The sequence below is a fragment of the Sinocyclocheilus anshuiensis genome, unplaced genomic scaffold, assembly GCF_001515605.1.
Source record: "Sinocyclocheilus anshuiensis isolate Anshui unplaced genomic scaffold, SAMN03320099.WGS_v1.1 scaffold492, whole genome shotgun sequence".
In the NCBI taxonomy this organism is placed as follows: Eukaryota; Metazoa; Chordata; class Actinopteri; order Cypriniformes; family Cyprinidae; genus Sinocyclocheilus; species Sinocyclocheilus anshuiensis.
The window spans coordinates 539,254-548,413 of NW_015558605.1; the positions used below are offsets into that span (position 1 = coordinate 539,254).

Consider the following 9,160-nt stretch of genomic DNA (forward strand, 5'->3'; position numbering starts at 1 on the left):
AAAAAAAACAAAAAAGTGCATGTGATATTAACAAACGAACTACGCTCATATTTATAATTCCAAACAATCAGCAAGCGACAGGTTTCAAGTCGCTAGGTTTGTCAGTATGAATATTCGATGGAAAAAAGCCGCTAAAAGGGTCTGAAAGTTGCTAAATCTAGTGCTAAAGTCGCGCTCGTGTGTGTGTGAGACGCGGGAGCTGATGGCAGGGGGCGGTGGATATTTGTGGCGGTCAGTGTGGATATTGTGGATGAGTTCTTGTGTGTCATCACGTTCTATTAGTTCTACAGCTTCAGTTTCTGAACTTTCACGCTTAGTAACACATACAGCTGTTCCCTCACCACAGTGCAACAGTGAAAAGGGACCCCTTTCAAACAGCGTCGCGTTCCGAACAATGTTTAAGAGACATACACCGGTATTGCGGTATTTTAAAAATTCATATCATAACAAAAATAAACACCGGTATTCGGTATGAACCGGTATACCGCCCAGCACTACTACCTATTTTATTCCCCCAGACCTGTTGCTGTCTGCGTTTCCATCGCGGTCTAAAGTACAGAGAAGATTATGCAAATAGTCTGGTGACGTAGGTCTGCGCACGTTTCTAGATACCAAGTATGCAAATTTCGGACTTGCATCCTCGGTAGTTCGGACTTCGCAAGTTCGACTGTGTGAACTCCCGCGGACGGGACGACGCACATCCGGTAATTCGGCAAACAGCAGCGTACTTGATAACGCCAGTCAGCTCGCCTTGGCTACTGCAATTTTCCTCACTGTATTTACAATAAGACGAAATATGATATCAAACAGCACTGCCTCTTTTCGTTTTCATTTAAACATATTAATAGCCCAGAAATGTAGTTCAGGGAACGTACATACATTACAATGAAACAAAATATTATATCAAACAATATTGCCTCTTTTCATTTTAACATATTAATAGAATAAAGACCAAAGATTGTCTGTTAGATTTACCCAAAATGAATTATATCTCATGTTTAACCACTACAGAGACATCGGAGCCAGCGGCAAATGTCAGAAGGACTAGCCGAGTTGAGGCTGCTCTCGTCGGGAAACATGAGCACTGAGCGCCCGCTGATCGCCTGGAGCTCACATCTCCGAAATCAGCGACACACATTTTCAAAAAGGCGCTGTCTTTATAAATAAACCGCAGGTTTGAGTTTTAAACAACTACATTCTCGCCTGAAATACTTTTAAAACTACATTTCATGACGCAATGACAGTAATATTTAAAAAAAAAATATGCGACTGATGGTTGAAATACAATGCGGCATGTACTCAACCAATCAGCATGCTCAGCGCCCAAGTCCCGCCCCCGAAAGTTCCAGACCTTTGAAAAAGTACTACCTCGTGAGCAGGGCAAATTTTTACCCAGAACTTTATTTAGATCCTGGTTCCTAAGGTGGAAACACACCGAGTACCGGCCCAAAGTCCCTAGTTCATGGGGAAAGTTCCTGCAGTGCCCCGCCTTTCTGAAACACGTCAATTTTTACAAAGCTCATGGGTCTGAAAAGCGAGGTGTGCTCTGATTGGCCAAAAAGAACAAGAGAGATGGGTCTAAATAACTTTTTTTGTTTTTGTGGGAAATAACAGTGCTACATATGCTGTCGTTTCAGCTTTAATTCTATAATGCTATAATGACAAATATAAACATAGACTGAGCTGGATTTTGTTTTGATTTTTGGTAAGAAGACATCAGCTAAGTTCTTATAAAGGTGTTCAACTACATTCATGCAGGAACTAATTCACTAAAACAAAGACCTTAACTTCTCCCATGGCCTTCAGGTTCTGATTTACTCCGTGGAATCAGCTGTAAAAGACAATGAATATAGGTCCGACTATTGAAGTTCAACAAAAGATTATCCACACGTCAGTGTATTTTTGCTGAAGTTGCCAAATCTTTTATTTAGGATGAATATGACTTATTCCATTGAAAACTAACGTAGAGAGAAGCAATCAGAGAACTGCTTTGGAGTGACAGAAAAACACCTTGACTCCTTCGAATAGAGCGGAGAGCCATAACTGCTGGCCATTGGGATAAAGAACAGCATTTATGGACATAATTCTTGACAAGAAAACTGTCATGCGAGTCAGTGAGTGGTCTTGGTGGCTATAATGAACTTGGAGAGTATTAAATTCAAAGTATGGGTGACCATATTTGGCCACACGTCACTTCCTTTCCTTTGTCTGTTCTGTTACCTTCTTAGGTAACTGTTATATTGTTATAATTGCAGTGAAGTGTTGTGAAACACTATTAAAGTACATCAGCACCAGACATTTGTATTGAAGTTCACGTCACTTGACAAAATACATTGATTCAGAACACCCTGAAATGTTTGAGGTATAATGACGTATGATGACAATATACTTATACATGTCCTAAACTGAGAGATGCACATGTTAATGTATAAGGAAGGCTTTATTGTTACTTGCCAGCATGGCAGCTTGAGGGTGTCATTGAGTTTGTGTGTGAAATATCAGCATCTTAAGACAGACTTCAGTTTCTCTCTTATTTAATACTATTTTTTATTTATGTCCAGGAGTCACTTGTCCAATAAACACACCATTATTTATGATAAAATACATAGTCAAGGTTAACTCAAGCAGACGTTCAGTTTTTGTTGGCGCATTCATTTCCAAAGTCAAGCTTAAAATTGTCTATAGAAAGCTAGCTGTAATTGGCTTTAGTTTCTTATTTATGCCATCTGCACTACTCATGGTCAGTTAGTAATACAATGGTCATATACATCTAATTTAGCAGTGATTTGGTACACACACAAAAAAAACCTGACTAACAATGCATGTCAGGAAATTAAATAATTAAAAAAATGTGTATCAAGACCCCTTTATTACACATTCATTGTGTTACTCTGAAAGATTAATCAGTGCATGCTATTTCAAAGAAAACAAAATGCGTTTGTAATCAGAATGTGAAAACGTTCTCAGCCTCTGCTAATCTACCACAGGAAAAGTTCAGGACCTACAGCACGAATCGGATCACTTCTGAGGGGGGTTTTCCAGAAAAATTGATGCAACGTTCAGGGTATTTAAGTACGGTAGTTCTAATATCCTACTTTCTGAACACATACTGCTCACATACCTCACAGCTTCACCGCATGCGCATCCCCCGGCTAAAATAAACCATAGACACCATCACAGAATTTGTAATGGCTTTACCAGTTATTATGGATATTATACTGAGTTTAATGGAAACTGTAATGGTGCCTATTGGTCTCTACTAGTAACTGGTCACCTTCTATTGGTGGCTTGTTAAAACCACCAATACCTAATGGAACAAGTCCCAAGTCACACTACAGGAAACCATTTTTAATGGTTTTAATGGTTAAAAGTTGATAGTTTGTAAGGGTATTTGTAGTGGAAACCATTAGAATTTCTGTGATGGTTTATATTGTTTTGGGGTTTTTTTTTTCAGCAGGGCACCTTTTCATGAGGCTCCAGTGGCCGTGACGGCATGGATTATGCATAACATCAAAAAGCATTATTATAACATGATCGAATGCTCATTTTATTTTACCTTACAAATCTTAAAACCAACATTTTCTCATCTCACATGCTGACAGCTACTCAATTAAAAGGTTGTCTTTATTTCCTACAGGACTCATAGTGTGACTCATTGATATATCTCACCTTGTCAGACACGTAAGCAAAATGGCTAAGCTAAATTATAAAGCCGTATTAACAGTCACACCCCGAGTAAACAAGTTTTGGGCTCATCAAACCAAGAGTTCAGGGTACATGTAAGTTAACCTTGTTTTCTGGAATACCCCCCTCTGACGAACTCTGCCTTTGTTCCCACTTATACACAACAAATTTTAGAAAACGTAAATGTCAACTAAAACAAAAACAGGTTAGAAATGTATTGTGCATTCATTCTTTTCTCTTCCATTATGGGCGCATGAATGTGTTTAACCATGGCAAGAAGCGGGACACTTTCTGAAAGACATAACCGTTCTTGCAGTCGGTTCCTGAAGGCTGGCTGACTATGCCGGTGAGGAAGAACACCTCTCTGTACAGCGTGAGCAAAGGGCTGCCATGTCCCAAGATGCAGTCTGCTTTAGCTCGAGGCATAGTACACGCCATTTTGTTGGTGACCTGAAGACAAAATAAAAGCACTCAGTTATATGCATCTACTTTAAATATCTTTGATGTTCATGCTGTATATTCCTTTCCTCTGTCCCCCCCCCCTTTTATTTTGAGCAATTTGTGCACCAGGTAATCCCAAGACATCAATATTAATCAAACCAATCAGACCTGAAAAGCTGTCTAGGCTCCACTCCTTATCTATCTGTGTAGGGGCTTCGGAAATCCAAGGTTCCCTTTCATGGGAACTTCGAATTGCGTCCTCTAGGGGTCGCTAAGGGAAACCTCTAGAGGACGCAGTGTCTCGTTCCCTACTCAGGGAACCATGGTTACATAAGTAACCTGAGATGTTCCCTTTCATGGGAACTTCGAACTGCGTCCTCTAGGTTTCCCATAGCGACCCCTAGAGGACGCAGTGTCTCGTTCATTACTCAGGGAACCATGGTTACATAAGTAACCTGAGATGTTCCCTTTCATGGGAACTTCGAACTGCGTCCTCTAGGTTTCCCATAGCGACCCCTAGAGGACGCAGTGTCTCGTTCCCTACTCAGGGAACCATGGTTACATAAGTAACCTGAGACGTTTTTCCATACAGTTTAATGTTTTCTAGTCATGTTAAAAGAGCTTAATCCAGGGTTTCTAGGGTTATATCAAAGTAAATTTAAGACCAAATTCTTTAAGACTACAAGTAAAGAATATATAAGGAATAATTTTACCTTATCAAACTGAAGTGAGCTTATGATGAAAACAAGCACATATCTGCCAATGAGCTCAGAAAAATCAACTTGATTCAAAAGACAAATATTTTCACACCCCACTGGCAGATATTTGTACTTGTTTTAATCATAAACTCAGAAAACAAGATGAAAATACTGAGGAAGATATCGTTTTTTTGCTGAGTACGCACGCACAATATGAGTTTAAGACTTTTAAATACTTTTTGAGGCCTTCATTTGTGGAAGCGCAAAAATTCAGACTTTTTGAGATGTTTTTAATACCTGCAAATGCAAATATTGACCCTGGCTGTGACAGTTGTTGCCCAAAGCTAGCTAACTCGTATGTTTTGATTCTTTGTTAGTCATCATCTCTGTAGCATCTCACCATCATCCATTGTCGGCCCTTTAGAGTTTTAACCCATTGACCCGTTTTTGTTTTTTTAGCAATGTTGCCAAGAATTTTACTGCACTGGAAAAACTCTGGCTACTGAAGAAAGTAGGGCTGCACGATTATGACAAAAATCATAATTGTCGATTATTCCCTTGAAATTGTAATTGCGATTATTAATTATGATTATCACAATTTACATTGAATGATGTTTATACCACTGTTTGATGCAACTGCATGCCGTATTTTTATATGAAAATAAACAAGCTGAAAACACTCTTTTTAATACTATAGTGCTTTTCTATAGTATTAAGCCTCAAATGTCAAACATACATCGGGTTGGTTTCTTCTTTAAATTATAAAAAAGTAAAAATATGAGTGGTATTATAATGTTATACTAAAACAAATTAAAATAATGGGAAAAACCCTTAAGATAACATGTAGAAAGAAAAAAAACCGCATCTTAAGCGTGCAGAATAACATAAGTGGAACAATTAATTAAAAGTAAAAATATGAGTGGTATTATAATGTTATACGAAAACTACAATTAAAATAATGTGAAAAACCCTTAAAATAACATGTAGAAAGAAAAAAAAAATGCATCTTAAGCACGGATAATAACATGAGCGAACTTTGAACGATTAATTGCCGCTTTGAACGATTACGTAATTGTGGCATCCCTAATTGTAATCACGATTAGAAATTCGATTAATTGCGCAGCCCTAGAAACCCTAGGTCGATCCACCTGTACGTTTACTAAGTTTTACTATTATTCTGAGAGTCCTCTACACCAAGACCATGGATAGTTTTATGTTTTGATAATATACAATTGCATGAGTGCATGATAACAAGGTTGATAATGAGGAAACAATTATCAAAATGGTTTTTCGTGACCATGGGAACCCCCATAAAATACTGACACGTCCACCAACCTGACCAGAGTGGCGCTGCGAGCAAACCAGCAGTTTGTCATAGGACAGGTGGTTTAACATGAGGTTCCCTTCAAGATCCGTTGCACCGGAAACTTCCTTCCAGCCGGTGACGGCACCCATGTAGTCGCCCGCCATGAGCACACTGTCAGCGAAGTCTCTCTCGGGCAGACAGGCTGGAAGCACGCTCTTCTTGAAGACGATCTTCTGCGTCAGCTCTACTACAGCCATGTCATGGTCAGGTTTGCCCTCAACATAGAGCGGGTGGATGTGCACCTGCTTTACCTGAAGCGTCTGCTCTCCTGCTTCGAATGAGGTCACCCTTTTACCTGTAGAGTGTAAGGAATGGTTTTGTAGCATGTTAGGAAACCACTGTTCAACGTGTTTCATGAAATTGCTCTGAAAACATAATGGCACTCACCCACCGCCACCTGAAAGTCGCTGTACTTCCTAACGCACTGGGCCGTGGTGAGAACCATGTTCTCTTTGAAGATCACCCCACTGCAGAAACCAACCGATCCATGTCGCAGCATCGCCTTTGAAAAAATGAGTACATGTACACAATGTAAAGTACCTGCACACTGTAAAGTTACCACCGCATCTAAATGTGGGAGTGAGTGTCTGAAATTATTGTTTTGTGTGTGTACAGAATACAGGTGTTTCAAAAACTGCTAAAAATTTGGATGTGGAACATTAGGCCTTGCCTTTGTTGGATTTAACGCACCCTTATAAGCGGCGGACGAATTCTAACTCATTCAACTCTAACAGCACTTAATTCAAGTAGATATAAACGACTTAAAGGGTTAGTTCACCCAAACGCAATGCTGAACTCATACGTCATCCGCCCGGAGCTGCTTCCGTGTACAACTGTTGGCGCAAGCTACATTAAAGTGATTATTATGTTTTGAATATGGATATTTTTCTTACAAAAACTCATCGATTCGTTACAGGAGGCCTTTGTTCACCCCCCGGAACTGTGTGAGACACTTTTTTTTATTATGGATGGGCGCTTTTTATTTCACTTCTTTGAATACACTATACGTCTTTTAAAACCTGAACAGATTTTTCAAAACACTAGTCATCGTACACTTGCCGAATTTTTTAATAGTTACAGAAGAAACCCTGTCTGAAGCTATCAGAGTCTGTGACCAGCATACGCTACGTGATTTTCTATGAAATCTGTGATCTCAAATCTGCAGATTGGCTCTGACTTTCATCAACTTGCAGTGTGTACATAAACAACAAACATGATGTCTGGAGGATCAAGTGTGGTTTATTCACCTGCCAGGGACACTCTTCTGGGCCGCAGGTGAGTCCTTGATAGTCTGACTGTATGTTAGTTGTCCGACGTTGGCCCCGCTGACTCAAACTTGCCACTTTTCCACATGGAAACGTTACTAAAGAGAAAAATAAATGTGTACTTCGTGATGATTTGGCATTGATTGTACTCTGGAATTAACACTTCCCAAATGCACTTGCTAGCACACATGAAGCTTGAATGGATTCAATTGCCTGAGGAGAAGGAATAAAAATGCAATGTCTCTTCACATTTGTGCGATTTATGTATTGGGAGGAGACACATAGCAACACCCCGAGCTAAGACAATGTCTAATTGGTCAAGACACCATTTGGGATGTGTCCAACAGCCCGGTTTAAATACTCAGGACACCATCAAATTATGCTTTTTGCCATTGTTTTTAGTCATCGCTTTTTGCTTTATGCTGCCATGCTTTTTGCCGCTGCTTTTTAGCACTCTTTGAGCGTGCTCTGGCTTACATGCCAGCTGCTTTGTACATCATGAGGAGAAAATCCATCTAGTCTCGTCACACTCTTATTCTCTTTCTTTCCCTCAGTTTATTTTCTTTTCTGTTGAGAGTTTTGTGTTCCGAGTTAAGTTGATGCAACGCCGTGTCTCCGGGTTCATCTCAAGTCTGTGACCGCCTCAAAACTTTAACCAGCCCACAACTTCGCATCTTCAGCCAACGCCCAACCATTGGCTTCCCGAGATGTCACTTCAACGACTACTGAACTGCCAGCCAATTAGCAACCTTGGGAAACCCCTTTCTGCAATGATGACAACAAGGGAATCTCCTAAACAAGCAACGCAATTACCTCCCGATTCTAGCTGAACTGGTGCATTTAATATAAATTTTAACCTCATTGAGGAACTCAATGCGAGGGTTAACGAAGTGATTGATGGTTGTTCAAGTCTATGCAATTGCACATATTGCTGTAAACTTGGGATTTCACATTTTCATTCTCTTAAACTCATTCTTTCCTCACCTCACTTCCTAACTTGTGTGAATGTGTGAGTGCGTGTGTTTATGTGTTAGATTAGTTTATATTGTCTTAGATTTATCCAATAAAGTCTTATTTATATTGAAAAGAGAAGTATCTTGTGTTTTGTGCTTACAAGTTTATGTCTTAAACTGCCGATCTGGTTACTGTTCTAATTAATAGTGTTTTCACTAGTGATTAAACGGCTCGTAGTTGATCTGTGATTCGTACGGACCAAGCCCCACGGTTCGGCACGCATGTGATCCGCGAATTACCGTATTGGCCCGAATATAAGACGACCCTGATTATAAGACGACCCCCCTTTTTCCAGATGTACCTTTTGGAAAAAGCTTTTTAAAAACCAAATCTTGTTTTTTCTCAGTAAAACACATTTTGTCTTCAATTATTTTCATATTGCATAGTTTTCCTATTTTAATTTTTGTTTTGAAAGTATGGTAAAAACTGGTAAACTGTACCAACAATCACATTTAAAAAATATACACTTTTTGATATACCATAAAAACACAGCTAGCCCATCTGAATTAGGACATTTAGGCTATCCATCTAATAGTAGCCTACCAAAATCTTATTAACAGTAGAAGTTAAATCTTACTGTAGTCTTCAAATCTGGGTACGGTCTTACGTTTTAAAATCACAAAGAGAGTTTGGTCCCATCAGGCTAACCTGACAGTCACGACTCATGCAGCTGTAAGCTTTTCTTTTTCTTT

General features: G+C 39.5%; 2 protein-coding genes across 3 annotated transcripts in view; one reads left to right on the forward strand and one right to left on the reverse strand.

Annotated features, from left to right (window-relative positions):
• The window catches only part of LOC107680186 (gastrula zinc finger protein XlCGF57.1-like), a 398,670-nt gene that overhangs the window by 352,583 nt on the left and 36,927 nt on the right, over positions 1-9,160 (forward strand). The gene's annotated exons all lie outside the window — the stretch shown is intronic.
• Positions 3,442-9,160, reverse strand: part of proza (protein Z, vitamin K-dependent plasma glycoprotein a) — a 16,928-nt gene continuing 11,209 nt past the window's right edge. The window contains exons 7-10 of the mRNA XM_016475977.1: positions 7,437-7,552; positions 6,577-6,691; positions 6,159-6,484; positions 3,442-4,134 (exon numbers count right to left, since the gene is read on the reverse strand). Of these exons, the coding sequence (XP_016331463.1) occupies positions 3,928-4,134; positions 6,159-6,484; positions 6,577-6,691; positions 7,437-7,552 (764 nt within the window). The 3' untranslated portion in view covers positions 3,442-3,927. The remainder of the gene's footprint in view (positions 4,135-6,158; positions 6,485-6,576; positions 6,692-7,436; positions 7,553-9,160) is intronic.